This window comes from Heterodontus francisci, chromosome 17 (assembly GCF_036365525.1).
Source record: "Heterodontus francisci isolate sHetFra1 chromosome 17, sHetFra1.hap1, whole genome shotgun sequence".
NCBI lineage: Eukaryota > Metazoa > Chordata > Chondrichthyes > Heterodontiformes > Heterodontidae > Heterodontus > Heterodontus francisci.
Window position 1 is genome coordinate 75,181,800 of NC_090387.1, and position 23,723 is coordinate 75,205,522.

General features: G+C 42.9%; 1 protein-coding gene across 3 annotated transcripts in view; it reads right to left on the reverse strand.

The window, feature by feature from the left end:
- Positions 1-9,218: 9,218 nt before the first annotated feature.
- The window catches only part of cfap263 (cilia and flagella associated protein 263), a 49,710-nt gene continuing 35,205 nt past the window's right edge, over positions 9,219-23,723 (reverse strand). For 2 of the 3 annotated variants that reach the window (XM_068049700.1, XM_068049699.1), the window contains exons 6-9: positions 21,956-22,111; positions 21,065-21,172; positions 12,856-13,011; positions 9,219-9,494 (exon numbers count right to left, since the gene is read on the reverse strand). In XM_068049700.1, coding sequence (XP_067905801.1) covers positions 9,411-9,494; positions 12,856-13,011; positions 21,065-21,172; positions 21,956-22,111 — 504 coding nt within the window. In that variant the 3' untranslated portion in view covers positions 9,219-9,410. The remainder of the gene's footprint in view (positions 9,495-12,855; positions 13,012-21,064; positions 21,173-21,955; positions 22,112-23,723) is intronic. The other variant, XM_068049701.1, reaches the window with a different exon arrangement.

Below are 23,723 nucleotides of genomic sequence, written 5' to 3' on the forward strand. Positions count from 1 at the left end.
ACAGGTAGGAATTTTTATTTAAAGATTTTTGTAAAGCACTTTCAGATTCAGTAATATAATTTTTGTAAAGAGCTCTGACCTGTTAGGAATTAAATAGCCACTAATGAGGTTTATAACCAACTGTCAATCTATTTTGGTTTGTTTGAAAAAAATGGCAACTCATGATTTTTATACCAATTCTCTTAATTTTTAAGTCTGTCTCATGATTTATGAGATGGTGTGGTTGGCATTACTGTCAAAAGGTTCTGGGTTTAAGCCCCACTCCAGAGAAAGACTTGAGCCCATGATCCAAACTGACCTTCCAGTGCAGTACTGACAGAGTGCTACGCCGTTGGAGGTGCCATCTTTTGGATGGAATGTTAAACTGAGGTCCTGTCTGCCCTCTCAGGGATGTTAAAAATCCTATGGCATTCTTTGCAGAAGACCAGGGACATTGTCTCCCATGTTCTGGCCAAGAGTTTGAGAGAGAAAGGAGCAGTAGTACCCAAGGAAACTGAGATTGTGATCAAGGGTAAGTATTGAGGTAAGAATCTAAGATAAGGAACTAGAATAATTAAATCGGGTTTAAAAAGTGTGAGGTTTTAAGTTTCAAATCTTAAGTTTTTTTTCTTATAATTTTAGTCGGTAGTCTAATAAATAGAGGCATGCCACGTCAACCCAGTCCTGTCGAATGCACATCCTGTTCCATGTGGGAACTCCAAAAAACTTCTTGTGTCCTGGACAGACACAAGTGCAGGAAGTGTCGGCAGCTGGAGGAGCTCAGGCTCCTGGCTTTGGAGCTTCAGCAGTAGCTGGCACCACTGTGGTGCATCTGTGAGGTGGAGAGCTACAAGGATGCTACATTTCAGGATGTGGTCACCCTATAGCTTAAAAGTGTGCAGACAAAGGAAGTATGGGTGACCGCCAGACTGTCAAAGAGGACCAGGCAGGTAGTGCAGGATTCCCCTGAGTGCATCTTGCTCTCTAACTGGTCTTATCAGTTCTAAATACTGATGAGAGTGATGGTTCCTTTTGGGATTGGAGCCAGTGCATCATGGGTGGCTCAACTGTACAGGGTGGGAGAAGGATATTTGGGAAGGGAATAGTAATAGGGAATTCAATAGTTCAGGGAACAGACAGGCATTTCTGCAATTGAGGATGGTATGTTGCTTTCCAAGTGCCAGGGTTCAGGATGTGACTGAGGGGCTGGGTGGTGCTGAACAGTCAGAGGGGGTGAACAGCCAGAGGTCGTGGTCCATTGGGTTGCATCTCAACAGAACAGGGACCAATGTCCTCATCACATTGTTTGCTAGTCCTGTTTGAGAGGGGATAAACTAATTTGGGAGGGGTTGGAAACCAGGATGTAGCATTAGAAAGGAGAAACTAGGTGCACAAAGGATTGGGAGAGTCAGAACTAGATTATGAAATAGTAAGGTATCAGGTGGGTTCAGATTAAGAATACAGTAAAGTCTAAATTAGGTTTACAGTGCACATATGGAAACGCACAAAGCATGAAAAATGAGATTGATGAGCTGCAGGCACAGATAGCCACATGGAGGAGACCTGGCTCAAAAAAGTACTGAATATTCCTCTATACAAGTGTTCAGGAAAGATAGGGAGGGAAAGAAAGGAAGATGGGTAGCAGTATTGATTAAAGAGAATATTACAGTGGTGAAGAGACAGGATGTCCCAGATGGGTCAAGGACAGAACCTATTTGATTAGAGTTAAAAAAAAATCGAGATGCCATTACACTCTTGGGTGTATTCTATAAACCACCACCTACTGGGAAACATATAGAGGAGCAAATGTACAGGGAAATTACAGCAAGAATTATATAGTATGGATAACAGGGTGCTTCAATTAACCAAATGTAGACTGGGATTATAATAGTGTAAAAGGCAGCAAGGGGGTAGAGTTGCTGACATATGTTCAGGAGAATTTTCTAGATCAGTATGTTTCCAGTCCAATGAGGAAGGAAACATTGTTAGATCCGTTTCTGAGGAATGACATGGGTGAAGTGGTAACCATAATAATAATAATAATATTAATAGTAATAATAATCTAACATCAGTGGTAGGGAAACTATGAGAAGAAATTCTGAGGGACAGGATTAGTCTTCACTTGGAGAGGCAGGAATTAATCAGGGATAGTCAGCACAGCTTTGTCAGGGGAAGATCATGTCTAACTAACTTGATTGAATTTTTCGTGAAGGTGACTAGATGTGTCGATGAGGGTAAAGCAGTTGATGTAGTCTACATGGACTTCAGTAAGGCTTTTGATAAGGTCCCGCATGGGAGATTGGTTAAGAATATAAGAGCCTATGGGATCCAGGGCAATTTGGCAAATTGGATCCAAAATTAGCTTAGTGGCAGGAGGCAGAGGGTGACGGTCGAGGGTTGTTTTTGTGAGTGGAAGCCTGTGACCAGTAGTGTACTGCAGGGATCGGTGCTGGGACCCTTGCTGTTTGTAGTGTACATTAATGATTTAGACGTGAATATAGGAGGTATGATCAGTAAGTTCGCAGATGACAGGAAAATTGGTGGTGTTGTAAATAGTGAGGAGGAAATCCTTAGATTACAGGACAATATAGATGGGCTGGTAAGATGGGCAGAGCAGTGGCAAATGGAATTTAATCCTCAGAAGTGTGAGGTGATGCATTTTGGGAGGACTAACAAGGCAAAGGAATATAGAATGGATGGTAGGACCCCAGGAAGTACAGAGTGTGAGGGACCTCGGTGTACTTGTCCATAGATCACTGAACGCAGCAGCACAAGTAGATAAGGTGGTTAGGAAGGCATATGGGATACTTGCCTTTATTAGCCGATGCATATAATACTAGAGCAGGGAGGTTATGACGAAGCTGTATAAAACGCTACTTAGGCCACAGCTGGAGTACTGTGTACAGTTCTGGGCACCAAACTATAGGAAGGATGTGATTGCACTGGAGAGGGTGCAGAGGAGATTTACCAGGATGTTGCCTGGGCTGGAGCATTTCAGCTATGAAGAGAGACTGGATAGGCTTGGGTTGTTTTCCTTAGAGCAGAGAAGGCTGAGGGGTCAATAACTAGGGGGCATAGATTTAAGGTAAGGGGCAGGAAGTTTAGAGGGGATTTGAGGAAAAAAAATTTCACCCAGCGGGTGGTTGGTATCTGGAACACAGTGCCTGAAGGGGTGGTAGAGGCAGGAACCCTCACAATATTTAAGGAGTATTTAGATGAGCACTTGAAATGCCATAGCATACAAGGCTACGGGCCAAGTGCTGGAAAATTGGATTAGAATAGATAGGTGCTTGATGGCCGGCACAGACACGATGGGCCGAAGGGCCTGTTTCTGTGCTGTATAACTCTATGACTCTCTGACTCTAAGTGGATCAAGTGTTAGCAGGAGAACATTTATGGTACAGTGATCATAGTATCATAAGGTTTAGGTTAGCTATGGAAAAGGGCAAGAAGCAATCCAGAGTAAAAATACTTAATTGGAGGACAAGCTTTTCCGTGGGCTGAGAACAGATCTGTCTGGTGTAAATTGGAATCACAGATTGGCAGGTAAAACTTTAGATGAACAATGGGCAGTCTTTAAAGAGGAGATGGTTTGGGTGCAGTTAAGGTACAGTCCCACGAGGGGGAAAAAATAGGGCAATCACAGCTAGAACTCCTTGGATGACAAAGGAGATAGAGAGTAAAATGAAGCAGAAAAAGGGTGTGTATGACAAATGTCAGGTTGATAGTACAAGTGAGAACCAAGTTGATCATAGAAAATTCAGAGGGGAAGGGAAAAAGGAACTCGGATAGGCAAAGAGAGTATGAGAAGAGACTGGCAGCTAACATAAAGGCGAATCCAAAAGACTTCGATAAACAGATAAATAGTAAAAGAGTTGTAAGAGGAGGGGTGAGGCCAATTACAAACCAAAAAGGAGACCATGCATGGTGGCAGAGGCCATGGCTGAAGTATTAAATGAGCACTTTACATCTGTCTTCACCAAGGTAAAATATGCTGCCAAAGTCATAGTGAAAGAGGAAGTAGTCGAGAAAATGAATGAGCTAAAAACTGATAGAGGTACGAGAAAGGCTGGTTGTACTTAATGTCAATAAGTCACATGGACTGGATGGGATGCATCTGGCGATGCTGAGGGAAGTAATGGTGGAAATTGGGGTGGTACCAGAGGACTGGAGAATTGCAAACGTTACACCCTTGTTCAAAAAAAGCCACAAGGATAAACACACTAACTACAGGCCAGTCAATTTGACCTCAGTGGTGGAAAAGCTTTTAGAATAATATTCCAGGGCAAAATTAACACTCACTTGGACAATGTGGATTTATTAAGGAAAGCTTAATTTGTTAAAGGCAAATTGTATTTAATTAACTTGATTGAATTTTTTGATGATGTAAGAGAGGGTTGATGAGGATAATATTGTGAATGTGGTGTATATGGACTTCCTAAAGGCATTTGATAAAGTGCCCCATAATAGGCTTGCCAGCAAAGATGAAGACCATGGAATAAAAGAGGCAGTGGCAGCATGGATATGAAGTTGCCTGAGTGACAGGAAACAGAGAGTAGTAGTGAATGGTCGTTTTTCAGACTGGAGGAAGGTGTTCTCCAGAGGTCAGTGCCAGACAACTGTTTTTCTTGATATATATTAATGACATAGATTTGGGTGTGCAGGGCACAATCTCAGAATCGGCAGATGACACAACATTTAGAAGTATTGTGAACTGTGAGGAGGATAGTGATAGACTTCAAGAGGACATAGACAGGATGGTGGAAGAAGCAAACATGTGGCAGATGAAATTTAATATAGAGAAGTGCGAAGGGATATATTTTGGTTGGAAGAATGATGAGAGACAATATAAATAAAGGATACAATTCTAAAAGAAGTGCAGGAACAGAGAAACCCAGGGGTATATGTGCACAATTCATTGAAGGTGGTAGGGCAGTTTGAGAAAGTGTTAAAAAGGAATATAGGAACCTAGGATTCATAAAAAGTACAGCCCGAGAATTTAACTCACTCAAAACCAATTCACTTATCCAGTTAAAATCGGTACCATAGAATACAAACACAGGGATGTAATGATGTATCTTTATAAAACACTGGTTCAGCCTCAGCTGGAGTATTGTGACTAATTCTGGGCATTTATGAGAATGATTCCAGGGATGAGGGACTCGAGTTACGTGGATAGATTGGAGAAGTGGATGTGGTTCTCCTTAGAGAAAGCTGAGAGGAGATTTGATAGAGGTGTTCAAAATCATGAGGGGTCTGGACAAAGTTGATAGAGAGAAACTGTTCCCACTGGTGGAAGGGTGGAGAACCAGAGGACAATGATTTAAAGTGATTGGCAAAAGAACCAAAAGCTACATGAAGATAAAGTTTTTTTTATGCAACACGTGGTTACCATGCAGAATGTTCCACTGGAAAGGGTGGTGGAGGTAGATTTAATTGTGGCTTTCAAAAGGGAATTACATAAGCACCTGAAGGAAAATAAATTGCAGGGCTGTAGGGAGGGGGAGGTGGACTAGCTAAATTGCACTTAGAGACCCCTCATGGGCTCAACAGGCCGAATGGCCTCTTTATGTGCTGTAACCACTCAAGAGTTTTATGATTCTAACTGTGAACTCAACCAATATAACTTAAAAAAGATTATCTGGTCATTATCACATCTCTGTTTTGGGATCTTGCTATGTGCAAATTGCTTGTCTATGTTACAACAGCGAATACATTTTAAAGTACTACACTGGTTGCAAAATGTTTTGCGACGTCTTGAGTTCGTGAAAGGCTGTGTATCAAGGCAAGCTCTTCTTATTCTTTCCCTTGGGGATATATTTAAGAGTGAGTGACTGGTCTCTCTCTCTCACACGTACCCGGAGGTCCCTTTACCCTCCGGGTTGTGTTTAATAATGAATGTTTTTCTCTCTCGCAAAACATTTCCTCTCTCGGGGTTATATTTAAGTGTGGCTTTTTCTCTCTATTTCTTCCTCACAGAGGTACTTTCCCTCGGGGTGATATATTTAATAATCCGTGCCTGGTTTTGCTCCTGCCTTCCCAGGCTCCCTGCAGTATGCACCCTTGCCCTGTCCCGGAATGTTACCTGTGCCACTGGTTACGCTGCTCCAAAGCGGAGACTCATTAATGTCAGTAGAGGAGCTTTTCTTGAAGAAACTCCTGCGTTTGTCGGCTTGGTGGGTTTTGGCCAAGTTGGGGTTATATTTAAGCACAGCCACGCTGGTCCGCTTGAACCCCTCCTGCTCTTTCTTCTTGCCTGGATTTATCTTCGACACTTGCCCCACTTGCTCCACAGGCCCCCCGGGCAGAACTAATTCCCCGATCGATTTGGTCTTGCTGGAATGTCTCCTCCTTCCCCCTCTGTTGTTTTCGGCCACATTTCTTTTCTGCATCAGTGTGCGGAAGGCTGCCCGGCTCTATCCCGGGATCACAACACCCCGCGGCCGCCTCACCGTATCCTGGGAGAGCGCGCGCAACAGTTACTAAGCAACCGAGTAGCGCTCACCGTTGCCTAGTTACCCGCTTACTTTGTCACGGCTCACCGGGCGCCCGCAGCTCCGAGTCGCGCCGGTCCCTTCAATGTTGACTTCAACTTTCCCGAACTCAAGAAAAAACAGAGGTAAAATAAAAATACGTGATTGAGGTACTAAGCAACTTTCCCGACATGTTCACTAAGAAGGGTCCGAATATGGAGTATTTTATATTTAAAGTTTCAATTAAGTGCACCGTGGTTACATCAATCCTTCGCCCACCACCAGTGACCTCTCCTGGTCCTTTGACCAGCTAATCAATGCTGTATAAGATACCCCTATTTCCTTGGAATAGTTGGTCAAGTATGATGCTTTATAAAACAACCCTTCATCCCTTGAACAGCTAATCGATGCTGTATAAGACATCCTTTCATCCCCAACAGCCGATCAGGCTACTTTTAGCAATTTAGCAAGATTAATTTTTCAATCAGTGCTGCATTAAACATGTGTCTCAGTACTAATGCCTGCCACGCTGAGGCCCCCTGTGGCCACAGGTGCCATAAGCCACCGCTGCAAAAAGGATGTTTCAACGTAGAACAAAGTACTTAGAGCTTAGGCGACCACAACTTTTATTTGGCCAAAGTTTTCACCAAAAGTATGAAACGTAACTGCTTTGCCTTTGCACTTTGATCAAGGCAGAACCAAATTAAATCTCGACTATCTCTGAAGAAGCAATCTTCCACCTAGTATTTGGAATTAGACCTGGTTAGATTCAGTTTGACTATTCTATTCTTGCCCCTCTTCCCCCTCCAACTGCAAGGTTAGGCAGGTACTCTGAAGATAGCAGATAGGGTAGTTGTTGGATCCAACAATATAGGTTATCCAGTCAGTCCAGAAGGTGTCAAATCTCATCCTCCACATCACGTTCAAGGGTCTAGCTATGTGGTTTTTCTCAACCAATGTTAACCACCTATTTATGTAAGTGATTGAAAGGTTTTAATTTACGTTGTATCATATCACTTCTCCGTGCACTATGTGTATAATTACTGACATATGGGCAAATGTGGCACCAGTTTTGAACACAAGGTCCTACAAACAGCATAGAAACATAGCAAACTGATATTTGGTTTGAGTGGTGCTGGAGAAGGCGCCCCTTTCAGTTGCACTGCTTTGAATAGTGTTATGGGATCTCAAATGTCTACCAGTACCACCAGCATCTTGGTTTAGCATCTTGTCTGAAGGATGTCTGATATTGCAGCATATACTCAGTACTACACAGTCGAATTGGTCTTGATTACGTGATGACACTAGTCTTCCAAGCAGTCCTTTTGCTACAACAGGTGTAGCATCATTGCACGCAGAGATGTCATGGTGCTTGAACCAGTAATGAGTGGCATTAATGTTTAACTTTCAGTCCTGATTATTATTTATTTAGAGATACAGCACTGAAACAGGCCCTTCGGCCCACCGAGTCTGTGCTGACCAGCAATCACCCATTTATACTAATCCTACATTAATCCCATATTCCCTACCACATCCCCACCATTCTCCTACCACCACGAGGAGCAATTTACAATGGCCAATTTACCTATCAACCTGCAAGTCTTTGGCTGTGAGAAGAAACCGGAGCACCCGGCAGAAACCCACGCAGTCACAGGGAGAACTTGCAAACTCCACACAGGCAGGACCCAGAACTGAACCCTAGTCGCTAGAGCTGTGAGACTGCAGTGCTAACCACTGCGCCGCCCAGATTAGTATTATTAGTATATGTTACATTGCTTCCACTTTAAGATATGGGCTATGGATGGATTTAAGGTGGATTGATATTAGTTCAGCACACCTGGTACATAAATCTGCTTCAATTAAGAGCATTCTAGAAACAAACAATAGGATCGTCAGTCACAGTTATCATAGTTATTGACAATGGCATACACAGGCAGAATGATGCAACTGAACAAAAAGCAGACAAGGTTCAAGAGCAGCACATCAATATTCTGCAATTAGGTCACTTGTTCAGATAACAGAGTTTTGGTTTGTTAATCCTGTATTCTTCAACAGTTGCAAAAAATCTAGCAGCTAATCTCCTCTGTAGAAGCATGATCTTGCCTCCAGGATTATACTCTAGCTGGAGAAGTCTATACTAACTTGCTTTGAGGGGGAACATTTAAGTCAGTCAGAGCTCCTGCAGAACATGGTGTCTTGAATTTTCTTGAAAAGAACATTTTTAAATGCGTATTATTTTCATTCATTTCTAACATGATTGAAGTTTGAGAGGGAGAAAGCCAAGATGATTCTTACTGACCTATTTTCAAGGTTGGACGCTGGTTTTCTAGATACCAATCCCTTCCCGCTATAAAAGGTTAATCCATATGTAACCAATTTTATTATATGAGCCTGGGAGACCAGACCTATGACTGTATGCTTGGCCCTGACTTGGAGTTTTTTTGTTTTTGTCTCATTTAACCAATGCTGAGCCAATGGATCCGAACTTCAAAATTCTTCATTTATAATGACACAGTCATTGTTTTTACCGCACAGTGACTTGCTTTTGCTGAGATTGTACCCAGCGTTCTTACTTACAGGATATTCCTACAGGGCAGTGATGTAGCTTTGCTGGGATAGATCCAACAATTCTGAGGGCAGCAGTATAAGTTTGTTGAAGGGAACCACCCATTACAACATTGTAACATGTCCTCAGTTTAGCAATTTGAACAGTTAGTTTGATAGTGACAACAGTATTAGGAGGCGGTAAGTTGGTAACAGAGCAAAGTATCAAAGGCTGGCTTTATTTATTTGAAATAACAATACAATCAGCCTATCAGCATAAAACATGACTTCCTTTTGCAGCTAGGTTAAATTCAGTCTTCTTCTAATGGAGTTTTTTCCTTTGGATTCAGGTGAATGTTGCTTCTTTGTCCAGTTTGTGAAAGTTTTAGTTTCAGGAATCCCTCTTTATCCTGGTCACTCTGTCCTGGCTTTATTCAAGTCCTGATCATTGTATATTTTTATGTTCTCCCAGGTTTTAGTGTAAGTTTTATGTGCTAGCTGGAAGACAAATTTAAATAATGAAGTGCTGGTTAACTACTACTTGATGTTTAAAAGATCGTGCCTCTTTTCCTGCAACTATTTGCCTCCCCTTCCTCATAATTTTTGTGTTTCACTTTTGTTTTGACTTCCACCCATCCATTTTACACCTCGGCTGCTTTTCTATTCCATTGACTTCAACGCAGAAAAGAAAAATCAGACACTGGTAAAACGGGCAGCCATTTACAGCTCATTTTCCGCACGACAGTAAAAGTAAAAATTCACCCCATATCTTTCTGTCCCCACTTCTCTCCCTGGCTCTCTCTCCTTTCTGCCACTTCTGTCTTCTGTTTGTTTCCCAATCTTTCTGTGCATTTCACAAGTGTTCTGTTACGAATCGATCCAATTTTACCCTTTTTAAAGTCTAAGCACATAGCAGAAGCACGCGTCAAAGATTTGCTGAGAAGCATTTCTCAGCACCTCCCATAATGAACTACTTTGAAATTCAGTGACTGTAACAATTTTGTTGACAGGATGATCCGACAAACGTGACTTGATCGAGAAATGACCCTAACCCTCCCCCACTACAATCTCTCTAAGCTTGGAACCCCCTCTTGAACTTTTTGACACCTTTACATGACTTTACTGATGCTTTAGGCTTACCTAATGGTCAGTTCACATAATACTAATTGTTGTACATCAGATAATCTGCAGGATTTGTGGATGAAGCATACTTTTGTAGACTTCCATGTGTCATGTGATTTCATGGAGTTCAATGTCTCAAATGCAATAAACTGAAGGGTGGCACAGTGGCTAGCACCGCAGCCTCACAGCTCCAGCGACCCGGGTTCAATTCTGGGTACTGCCTGTGTGGAGTTTGCAAGTTCTCCCTGTGACCGCGTGGGTTTTCGCCGGGTGCTCCGGTTTCCTCCCAAAGACTTGCAGGTTGATAGGTAAATTGGCCATTATAAATTGCCCCTAGTATAGGTAGGTGGTAGGAATATGGGATTAGTGTAGGATTAGTATAAATGGGTGGTTGATGGTCAGCACAGACTTGGTGGGCCAAAGGGCCTGTTTCAGTGCTGTATCTATAAATGAAATGAAAAAATGAAAATGAATTGCTGGGCGGTGTCTTTATGCCAAAAAGAATCTGCATGTTAATATTAAGACATCAAAAATCTTCCTCCAAAGCACATCCTTTGATGGGTCAGCTGTTAGCGATAGTTAATTCATCTACTTCCCCAGTCTGCAGATACATTTAAACTTTAAAGAAAGTACGCCCAGACATCAAATAAACTAGTCCAGTGAAAATAGTTTCCCGCTATGCACCCTCTCTGTTCCCCTTAATATCTTGAAAACTTCAATCAAATTGCCCTTAACTTTCTCAATTCCAGGGACTATAACCCTAGTTTGTGTAGTCTCGCCTCATAATTTAACCTTTGGATCCAGGTATCATCCCAGTAAATCTATGCTGCACTCCCTCCAAGGCTAATATATTCTTCCTAAAGTGTGGTGACCAGAACGGTTCACAATACTCCAGTTTTGGTCTAACCAGGGCTTTTTATAGCTGAAGCATGACTTCTATCCCATTGTATACTAGTCCTTTAGATATAAAGGCCAGCATTCCATTAGCCTTTTTGATTATTTTCTGTACCTGTTCATGACATTTCAATGATCTATGTACCTGGACTCCCAAGTCTGTCTGGACCGCCACTGTTTCTAGCTTTTCAACATTTAGAAAGTACCCTGTTCCGTCCTTTTTAGGTCCAAAGTGGATGACCTCACATTTGCCGACATTGAAATCCATTTTCCACAGCTTTGCCCATTCATTTATCTATCAATATCTCTTTGTAATATTACACTTCCATCTACACTGCTGACCATACCACCTACCTTTGTGTCATTGGCAAATTTGGATATGTGGCTTTCTATTCCATCATCTAAGTCATTAATAATAAATACAGTGACTATTTGAGAGTCTAACACATATCCTTGTGGGATACATTCCACCAATTTGGAGTGCCTGCCCATTATCCCTACTCTGTCTCCTTCCTAACCAGGTCAATAATTTGCCTTCATTTCCATAAGCTTCAACTTTAATGAAGAGTCTCTTATGAGGTACTTTATCAAATACCTTCAGGAAGCTCAACATAAATAACATCCATAGATATTCTCCTATTCGTTACCTCTTCAAAAAATGTGAGGCATGACCTACCCTTTAAAACCCCATGCTGGTTCTCTCTGATCAACTGAAAATTTTCAAGGTGTTCGTTCAGTCACCCTATCCTTAATCATAGACTCTAGTAATTTCCTGACACAGATGTTAGATTAACTGCTCTATAATTCCCTGCTTTTCCTCTCTCACCTTTCTTAAATAGCAGAATGACATGCACAATTTTACGATCTAAAGGAACAGTTCCCAAATGGAGAGAACTTTGGAAGATTAGAGTTAGGGCATCTGCAATGTTCTCAGCTATTTCCTTTAAAGCCATCTGGTCCTGGGGATTATCTCTCTTTCGTGCAATTATTTTCTTTACTGTTATTTTGCTTACATTAATTTGGGAGAGACCCTGCGCTGATTCAATATTAGGCTCCTGGGGATGTCAGATATGCTGACCTCTTTCACTACTATAAATACTAATGCAAAGTAATTGAAAATTGTGCACTCATATCCTGGAGTGAGCTTGAGTTCACAATCTAGGCTGGCATTCAATGTAGTACTAAGGGAGTGTTGCACTGTCAGAGGTGCTGTTTTTTAGATAAGGTGTCTGTTCAGACTAATATTAAAGCTTCCATGCTAATATTCTTCCTTTAACTACGAAACAGATGAACTGACACACATCCAATTGATCTTCATGAGAGCTTGCTGTGTGCAAATTTGCTGCTATGTTTGGCTACATAATAACAGTGACTGCATCTTGAAGTTATTCATTTCATGAAGTGCTTTGGGTTATTTCTAACAGCATTAATTAAAAAACTTGCATTTATGTAGTATCTTATTTCAATTTGACGGATGTATTGATATTTTTCACATGATCCCTCTATAGAATATCCAATGGATGAAGTTTGACATGTTAACATTTTGCATACTGCCAGTGTTTCAATAAGATAGGCTGGCTTTTCTCTGTGGGTGTCGTCAGTTCACGGTCATTCAACTCCTAATAGACTCTCTCAACCATTCCGTCACACCAAACTGCCATTTTACACACACCTCTGCAATCCAGAGATAATTAAACTCATCACTATCTCTCTGCTCTTGGAATACAGATGCAACTCCATGCATCTGTCATTCAGATACAGGTCGCTTAGGACTGTAGCCTACATGGAAAAGAAAAAAAAACACCATCACTTCACAAACCCAGACAGACAAAGTGGCACTTACCTCTGCAATATCCACTTTACGTTCCCAGGTTTTCACTTTCTTCTCTAGGTCAAAGCGGTTCCATGTCTCACGCACATATTCGAGGACATCTGGCACTCTGTAATTGGAAATGTCATCACGAAACTTCCTGTTTAGCTCCTCTCCTTTGGCTTTGTCCTGTAGATGAAAAAGGGAGAGACAAATAGTATAATAAATACTTGGCTGAACTTTGATTCTTGCAGATATTTTGCTGTGATATCTCGTACAGACAACAGCTTTTTGTCAGTAAAGTGAGCTCCATGAGAAAGTCCTAGGGAGAAAACATGTGCATGTGGCATGAGTGGGAGAATGAGGAGTCTGAGTTTTGAATATGCAAGCGTAGCCTGGGGGGCAGTGGCTGAGTTGGAAAGGTACAAAATTGCTGGCCTTCATTCCAATTCTTCTAGAGCTGGGAACTTTCAAACAGTCACCCAGTTTAAATATAGACTAAATTTCCCTCCTATAGGTAGGGCTAGAGATTGCTACAATTCATCATTTGTGTTATCAGCTGATTTCAGGGAAATAGGTGATAAAAGTATATCGACATGATGCATGACAACAATTGATCAAGGCTTTTTAAAAAATTAACTCCTGGGATGTGAACGTCACAGGCAAGGCTAAATTCCCTTCAGAAGATGGTAGTGAGCAGTCTTGTTGAACCGCTGCAATCCATGTGGTGAAGTACACCTCAGTCCTGTTAGGGAGGAAATTCCAGGATTTTGACCCAGCAACAGTGAAGGAATGGCAATATATTTCCAAGTCAGGATCGTGTATGACTTGGAGGAAACTTGCAGGTGGTGGTGTTCCCATGTGCCGGCTGACCTTGTACTTCTAGTTGGTAGAGGCCACGGGGTTGAAAGGTGCGGTCATAGGAGCCTTGGCGAATTGCTGCAGTGCATCTTGTAAATGATACACACTATTGCCACTGTGCGCCAGTGGTGGTGGGGGTGAATGCTTAAGATGAGACAGGGATCACCTACTAATTAACGAGTTAGGAGTAGAAGGGAAGTGCTAGAACAGCCAGCAATATAGAGAATTTGGACAGATATAGAGTTCAGAGATGGTTGAGGTGGTTGATCTGAAAATGCGTTTGGCAGAAAGGGGAGAAACAGCTTTTTGGAAGTGGCTTTAGTAGTGGAGGAGATATGGGAGTTCCCTTGAGGTTATAGGAGATAATGAGACCAAGGATGTTGATAAATGAAGGGGGACTGAAGATGAAGATGTCAAAGGTGTTTATTAGATTGAAAATGCAATGGGATTGAATTTCAATGGGGATTTCACCTGAACATCCACTGTAACTGTGGTGGGAGATATGCGGAAACACGAGGAAAAGCTTAAATGGGAGGGCAGAATTTCAAATTTTGCAGATGACACAAAACACAAATGTATTAAATAGTAGGGAGGATATAGACAGAGTGGTGAAATGGGAAAACATATGGCAGATGTAATTTAATGCAGAGAAGTGCAAAGTGATGCATTTTAGTAGGAAGAATGAAGAGAGGCAATATAAATTAAATGATACAATTGTAAAGGGGGTGCTGGAACAAAGAGACCTGGGGTGCATGTACAGAAATCTTTAAAGGTGGAAGGGCAAATTGAGAATACTGTTCAAAAGGAAAACATTGCAGGGCTATGGGGAAAGATCAGAGGAGTAGGAATAATTGGATAACTCTTCCAAAGAGCCAGCACAGGCACAATGGGCCAAATTCTGTGTTGCATCATTCTATGATTCTAGTTGCTTATCCAATCCCCTTTAGAAAGCCATGATTGTATCTGCCTCCACCACACTCAGAGGTAGTACGTTCCAGATCCTAACCACTTGCTGCGTAAAAATGTTTTTACTCTTGTCGCTTTTGGTTCTTTTGCTAATCACCTGAAATCTGTGTTCACTGGCTCTCAACCCTTATGACAATGGAACAGTTTCTTTCTAACTACTTTGTCGAGACCCTTCATAATTTTGAGCACCTCGACCACATCTCCTCTCAACCTTCTCTGAGAACAACCTCAGCTTCTCCAATCTATCCACATAATTGAAGTCCCTCATCCCTGAAATCAATCTTGTAAATCTTTTCTTTTACACCATCTCTAAAGTCTTCACATCCTTCCTAAAGTGCGGTGCCCAGAATGGGACACAATACTGTAGTTGAGGCCGAATCAGTGTTTTCTAAATGTTCATCAACACTTGGCTGCTTTTGTACCTTCTGCCTCTGTTAATAAAGCCCAGCATCAGTATGCCTTTTTAACCAGTTTCTCAATTTGCCCTGCTACTTTCAATGGTTTGAATATATATACTCGCAGGCCTCTCTGTTCCTGCACCCCTTTTAGAATTGTCTTCTTTAGTTTATATTGCTTCTTCTCATGCTTCCTGGGCGGCACAGTGGTTAGCACTGCAGCCTCACAGCTCCAGGGACCTGGGTTCAATTCCGGGTACTGCCTGTGTGGAGTTTGCAAGTTCTCCCTGTGGCTGCATGGGTTTCCTCCGGGTGCTCCGGTTTCCTCCCACATGCCAAAGACTTGCAGGTTGATAGGTAAATTGGCCATTAGCAATTGCCCCTGGTATAGGTAGGTGGTAGGGAAATATAGGGACAGGTGGGGATGTGGTAGGAATATGGAATTAGTGTAGGATTAGTATAAATAGGTGGTTGATGGTCGGCACAGACTCGGTGGGCCGAAGGGCCTGTTTCAGTGCTGTATCTCTAAACTAAACTAAACTAAAAAGATATCACTTCACACTTCTCTACACTAAATTTCATTTGCCACATGGTCACCCATCTCATCAGTCTATGTCCTCTTGAAGTCTATCACTAACCTCCTCACACTGCACAATACTTCCAAGTCTTGTACCATCTGCAAATTTTGAAATTGTTCCCTGTACGCCCAAGTCTAGGTCATTAATATACATCAAGAAAAGCAGTGGGCTTAGTACTGAGCTCTGGGGAACCCCACTGTATACCTTCCTCCAGTCCGAAAAGCAACCATTCACCACTACTCTCTGATTCCTGTCATTTAGACAACTTATTATCCATGTTGCCACTGTACTTTTTATTCTATGGGCTTCAGCTTTGCTGGCAAGCATATTATGTGGCATGTTATCAAATGCCTTTTGGAAATTCAAACAGACCGCATCAACCTCATCACCCCATCAAACCACTCAGTTACCTCATCAAAAAACTCAATCAAGTTAGTTAAACATGATTTGCCTTTAAAAAATCCATGCTGGCTTTCCTTCATTAATCCACACTTGTCCAAGTGACTGTTAATTTTATCCCAGATCGCCATTTCTAAAAGCTTTCCCACCACTGAGGTTAAACTGACTGGCCTGTAGTTGCTGGGTTTATCCTCACACCTTCTTTGAGCAAAGGTGAACCATTTGCAATTCCAGTCCTCTGGCACCCATTCCCTTATCCAAGGAAGATCAGAAGGTTATGGCAGTACCTCCACAATTTCCACTCTTACTTCCCTCAGCATCCACAGATGCATCACATCTGGTACTGGTGATTTATCAACTTTAAGTTCTGCTGGCCTTTTGAATATTGTTCTTTAGTAAAGTCCAAACACCCACACAAATAGTTGAGTCATCTGCAAACTTGTGGACAGTTCCTCCAAAGCCTTCATCCACATCACTGATACAGATCCTGAACTGCCTACTTCCTGTGGCTGAGGAAATCCTGCCAGAGACAGTGTGGCTTTAGGCCTTCCAGATTGTTGCCAGATAAATCCAACAAGAAATGTCACGAAAAACATCAGGAACTCTTCATTGCATTTATCGACCTGACCAAAGCATCTGACTCAGTAAATTGCGAGGCTCTGTGGATTGTGCTCCAACGATCTGAAAGTCCAAGAAAGTTCATCACAATCCTGAAATTGCTTCATGACGACATGACTGCAACTGCCTTGAGTGGAAGATCTGAAAGAGATACCTTCAAAATCCAAACTGGGGTCAAGTAAGGCTGTGTGATAGCCCCCATACTATTCACAATCTACCTGATGGTGACTATTCACCTCAAAGATCAACTGCCCTTTGGCATCAGTGTTAAATACCATCTAGATGGAAAGCTCTTTAACCTCTGCCGCCTCCATATGAAAACTAAACTGACCACCATAGATATATACGAGCTACAGTTTGCAGATAACTGCAGTGTCGTTGCCCACTCTGTACCAGATTTGCAAGCCACTCTCGATCTCTTCAATTCTGCATACAAGAAACTCAGCCTGTCCTTTAATGTTGCCAAAACAAAACTCATATCAATACACAACTGGTCAGCCAAATATTCCACCTCCTGTATATGTTGAAGGAAAGACTCTGGAATACGTTGAGCTCTTCAATTATTATCCAGTGATTCCTGCTGGAAGCATGTGTGGTGAAATGGTTGAACAGCTTGCTAACATTCAATGTCTGGGCTGACACATGAAGAATGGCTCCTTGGGTAACATACAATTAAGGAATCATATCTCAGCTGAGAGTCATGGTAAGAAATTGGGCTCGTTAGTGCCTGTATTTTGGCCACTAAAAGCGCCCTTAGAGCTTCAAAATGGCGCCCGCGGCACAAGCACACTTTTTGGTGCAAATCATACTAGATGTCATATTGGTGAGGGCAATAGAGTGAGTGCAGGGAACAGTTGTTTGAAATGTGTAAGGCAGGCAGATCATGACATCAATTAGCATGAAATTCTGATTCGATGCCAATGCTGCCATTTTGGAGCACAACACTCCAGCTAACAACCTTTTTTAACCTTGCACAGCTGATAACATGTTCAGCAGCAGGAAGGACTCCCCCTGCCCCCCCCCCCCCCCACCCCGACTCTGGCCCACCAGTGCTATTTCAAAGGATCATCAACTACTTCCAGGTTAGTTGCTGGTTGATTTCTTCTGGCTGTTGCTATGACTTATGGTGCTTTCCATAATTCTTTCAAGTTACAAAAGGGAGTGGTGTGGTGGCTGATGAGGGATCTTTTGCTGATTTTACCTGTTGGTCCCAGACATGATTGCACAAATAGGCATTCCCCTTGGAATGCAGCATAACATGCAGAGCAGGACAAACTGCTGGAAGATTGAGGAATAGGAAGGGGAGAAGGGCTGTCAGCAGGAGACCACATCCACGCAGGGTGTTCAAAGAGCAATTCTCCTACCTGAACCTCTGCAGGGAACAATGTGGCAGAAGTCTGCGTTTCAGTAAGTTTGTCCTCACTGAAATCTGCCATCTGCTCCAGCTACAAATGCAACCTCAAAGCAGGACAAGGACTGCATCAGTGAGGCCACTGTGACAATCAATAAAGCATCTGGCTACTTCTAGGCTGGCGCTGGCAGTATTTGCAACATCTTGCAGTGTGCTGTCCACTGTTCCAGAATGGAGGCCACTGAGGCTCTCTATTCAATAATAGCTCTTGCCAGAGAGAAGCAGGTGTAGTGAGCGCATGAGTTTGCTAGGATTTCAGACCTCACCATGGTGCAGTTTGCCTTGGGCTGCACGCACATCATTTTGCAAGAGGCGCAAGTCAGCTCTGTCATCTACTGGAACTGAAAGGGATTCCACTCCCTAAACATCCAACTGGTGTGTGACCATAGGCTGCGATTCATGCAGGTCAATGCCCGGTAGCCTGGCAGCAGTCATGATGATTTCATCCTGCAGCAGTCCACTGTGCCAACAGTATTTGAGCCACCATGGCAAGCCAAAGGGCGGCTACTGGGCGACAAGGGCTAAACGTTGAACACCTGGCCCATGCCTGGTGTGCAATCCACTCAGACGTGGGCAATATACACACAATGAAAGCCATGCCGCCAAACAGAATTTGATAGAGCAGACCTTTGGTATGTTGAATCAATGCTTCTGCTACCTGGACCACTTTGGAGGAGCCCTGCAGTACTCGGCAGAGCCAGCATCAAGATTTATGGTGATCTGCTGCATGCTGCACAACCTCAACATCATGAGGGGACAGCCTTTGCAATCAGCTATACAGTGAGCAGTTGAGGAGGAGGAGGAGGAATAAGAGGAAAGGTGAAGGCAACCTACACAGCCCCTTTCTGCCCAGGTTGTCCGTGAAGAGCTAATCTGCGGGTGATAACATCTCCCCATTCACCAACAGTCCCACACATTACCTTCAATCACAGAATCTACTTGGCCACAATGACAAAAAATATAAGCCACCACAAAATAAACATTTCAAACCAAATTTATAAATCAAATCATTCCACATTGCATACAAAAGTTAATTAATCATCCTTGCGCATTCTATTTGTGCCTGTCTTCCATATGCCTTAACCTGTCCTAATGCTCCTATGCATTGCTACTCCAGTGGCTGCAGCATAGCTGTTGGAAGGCTACTGACTTCTAGTGGAGAAGACTGTAGATAGCCTTGGAGGATGACCTTGGAAAATCTGGGCGGGCTGGCTGGCACACAGGCAACAGCAAGGGCACTGATGCAGCAGCAGTGGCGGGAGGACAAATGCTGTCCTCTCTCAGGAAGACAGCAGGTTTTTGCACCATGGAGCCATACCACTCCCCAGGTCAGTCCCTCAGCAATCATAGTAATCTGTAGGAAGACAGATTGCTGGACTGCTGTGAAACCCTGCAAGCTCCTTTGCATGCTGTAATCCACAGCCATGATGGCAACAAGCTGATCTTGCATGACAACACTCTGAGCTTCCACTGTAGCACTCAGATGTTGGGTGGCTGTTGCTTGTGCTGCAATGGAAGTTGTGACATTGGCCATCAGACACTGCATCACGGTTGAGTCCACAAGCATGTGAAGTGAGTTGGCCACCACTTCCATGCTGGAAAGGATGGGCTCCATGCTCTGTGCCAAGTTGGCGCTGAACTCCCTGCTCCTTAGCATTGAACACAAGCTTTCTGGCAGGCTTCCCACTGCAACAGGCATTTTGTTATGCATACCCATCAGCAATCTTCTGTAGGCTGCCCATTTGAAGTGCTCATGGGAGTTCTGTGCAACCTCAGCCTCTGGTGAGCTGGCCCTGCAATATCCTTGCCCCTTGTCCTAACTATAGCCACTCCTGCCTGGTGTCTCACCACATGCAGATTCTGCCTTTAATCTGTCCTCCAAGATACGTACAATGTCAATATCTGAGCTGGTGGTGGCAAGTGTGAAATCAGGTGTCTGAGAGTGTTATGCAATCTGTTTGGGTGATGTGGCTGTCATGGTTGAATAGCTGGCAGTGTTAGCAAGCTGTGAAATGTGGGTATGAGGCTTGTAGCAGTGCTGAGTGTGTAAGGATGAGGTTACGCATATGATTGCTAGGTACAAGTCCTGATTGATACAGATTATTGGTAAATGAGTGATGGGGAATGTGGTGATTTGAGCAATGTCTGAGGTGACTACTACAGTTGGTTTGAAGATGCATTCACTGACTCAACTACTCCCGCGAGGTCATTGACCTTCTTGCGGCTATGCTCGGGGCCTGGTATTGACCTTCACAGCTATCGGCTTCCACTGCCTTTTGAGAAAGTGTCTGGAAAGCCTCCTGATCTCTCTGGATACAGGAAATCTCTGACTTTCCAGCTCCTGCACCAAGGCCTCCAGTGGAGCGGTCAAAAATCTTGGAACCTGCTCTTTCCCATGTTGTGCCATTCTTCACTGCTTTGCAGGTCAGATTCACTTGCTGCATGACTGCCAGCATCTGTTCCAGCCACAATGCACTTCCGTTTTAAGAACTGCAGGCTAGCTTTAAGCAGTGCAAGCAAGTTACAATTTTGTGCCCCCGCTGATGCGTGCAGCCAATGAGCAGGGCAGTTAGTGCTTGCTGCACGTGGAAATTATGGAAATTAGCAGGCAGCATGAAGTTGCCTGCATTACACTGAAGGGGCATGGGTTAATTGCACATTACGATCCCCGCGTCTGTTTTCAGGAGCTATCCAATTTAGCCCCTCAGTCCCTTAAGAGGAGGAAAGGGAAGGGATGGTCATAAAATTGACAGAACTTGGAGAGGGTGGAGCAAGTGAAAAAAATGATTGCGTTTTCAATTGCTGCAATAAATGGGCCTGTTTGTGTTTGCACCAGTTAGCAGGTTAACCTTTAAGTCTGTGTAAAATAATTAATTGTATAACTCCACGACCACCATGATTCATTGTCTCTTGTGCTCGGTTTCTTTGTCATTACTCTGTTGTAATTTTTTTTTTTTTAATTACACAGTACATATATTAGTAATTTCTAGCAAAATACATCCTTCACCACCTACTTCTTCCACTTCGGTAGTCTCAAGCTCAATCTTCTGAAGCAGCTCTTGTCTGGATTTTATTTCGCAGATAAGTTGCTTCGTCTCTGCTGACATTCTATGCAACTGCCTCTGGAAGAGGGAAATTACCACAGAATTTGAAAGTTTAATAGATATTTTGGCATTGAAATTTGTTTTAATTGGGTATTGTGTCTCCCATTACCCCAATCAGCACTTTCAGGTTTTATCATCAGTATACTCGAACACAACCCCACTCGAATCTGAAACCCCCACCTCCAACCATAACATTGATGGACTCAATCCTTCCAGCCTCATGCATCCTTCCCCTCCCATGGTCCCCCCCATTGCCTCCCCAAGCTACCAACCCACCCACCTAGCACCTATCCCATTAGCTATAATTACAATCAGTATTCACCTCCCTCAGTCATCCACTCCCATTTGATCCTCAGTTGTCAGGATCAAGCATTCCCAGAGTCAGGTGTAGCACACATTAAATGCAAGGTGGATCTCTTTTCACAATGGTCCAACAATGAATTAGAGCCAAAATCTCAGACGATCACCCTCTACTGTACCAAATAATGTTATAGCCTCATGAGTGAAGTTGCCAATTTTCTACCAGTTGTGGGTAATTTCATGCTGTGGGCCTGTACCAGAAAGAACTGGGTCAAAATTGGGCCCAGCGCATGTTTTCACTTCAGACTTGAAGTAGGAAGCTAAGAAGAGGCTTTAACTACTGAGTTCAAATATCAAAAGGTGAAAGGTAAACCCACTGCACTACCCAGTCCTCCCTTCCAGCTCAGCTCAGTGAGCTGGTATCAACTTATTTGGGTAAAACAGTGTCTATAACGAATGTGTGAGCACTATATTCTGAATTGTGTGTCAATCAAAACTTACTTTGTAGGAGTTAAGAACCAGCTGTGTTTTTCCTGTCATGACTTTGAGCTGCAGGAGGTCCTGATTGTACTGTTCGATTTGTTTCAAGTACTGGCTGTTTTCAATCTTCAGCTGATGGAAGTCGACCTCCCGCAGCACCTCCCCTGCCTCCTCTTTCTAGAAACAGAAACAAATACTAGAAGAATATTCTGTTTTTTTCTGGTTTGTATTGTTATTTTCACCCCTTTCCGCACACCACACATCATAACACAAACAACAGAGTGGACAGGTAACCTTCACCCCAAGCTCTGGCAATGCTGCTCTAAGACCAGTCATTAGAGCTCTGCAAGAGGGGAGCCAGGGGTTAAGAGAAAGAAAGCATTTACATTTATATAGCACACGTTGGGTCAGATTTTGCTATGAAAATAACAGTGAGGCTAACAGCACTGCATTATTAATGCACAAATCGGACAGCAATTTCCAGCAAGCAGTTAAATGTGAAAATCTGGAAGTAGCTGAGAGATGCGGCACTCTTCCATAAGCTGCGCAAGAACCGCATCACATTGTCTGGCTCCCCATTCAAATGGACTGAATGTGTGAAGCTCCCGTACCAATGTTGTAGATATGGAGTAAATGACCCTTTTAAAGACATGGCAAATCTTAACTACTGCGAAACAATCTCTGACATTGTAAGTTAGTTTTCTAGAAGTGTGGAATCGTATTTCTTCAACTTTTAATTGTTGTGGGGGATTTAAAAATAACTTTTTCTTTCTGTCTCATCTCTCTCACTCCTTTCTTCCCTGTCTATTGTGCTTTCTGTACCTGATTTAACATTGAATCCATTATTTTAACTTACACTTCCTGGTTCAGACTATTCTTCAATCTGATTGGTTAAGGAGATACACAATTGCACACCCTGTTCACAAAGGTCCCAGATGCCCTGTCAAGCACACTGCACTGGTTGGACTTTACGCTGATAGGAACTTGCTGTGCAAAACCCCATAGAATATCTACAGGCAAATCTCTGCACTGTATATTCTATGTGATATGTCTCTATGAATGTTGATCAGGATACCAAGAGTTCTCTACTCTTACTCAAATACTGCTAACCACTTGGACAGGACTAGGTTCACTGTTTCATCCAAAGAATGGCATCTCTGGTAATGCAACAATGCCTTAGTACTACACCAATGTATAAACTTAGTTGATGTCATCAAGACCTGGGACAGGATTGGAACACACAACCCTCCGAATTCAGGCGAGAGTGCCACCAACTGAGCTAAGCTAATCTTAATAATATCTCCTATTTTTCTTCCCTATTGAATGATTTCCTCTGTAGCAAAATTATTAATCCATTATTTGCAAATATGTTGTTACACCTAGTGCATGGAATAAATCTCCCTTTGTGAATAAATGCCTGTTCTCCACTTGGAGATTGGGAACTCAGGGGCGGGAAATAGTTGGAAACCTGCATTTAACCACTCAATGGCACAGCATAATTTCCCTGATGTTCTTTTGCATCACGTCGCTGAGCTATGTCACTCTGGGTGTCTCTACGAGATCTATCACTCTCTTCCTGTGTCTCCCTTTCTGTACCTTTATGTCACTCTTTCTTGCTGCAAACTGTGCCTCATTTCCTGTCTTTCTTTCTTGACATCTCACTACTTCTTGCTTTTTCTTCTCATATCTCTCATTCTGTATCTTTCACACTCTTTTTCTGGTCCTCTCTTCTGCCTCTGTCTCTCTCGCTCTCTTCATATCTGTTTTTTTTAACCTCTGTCCCTCTAGC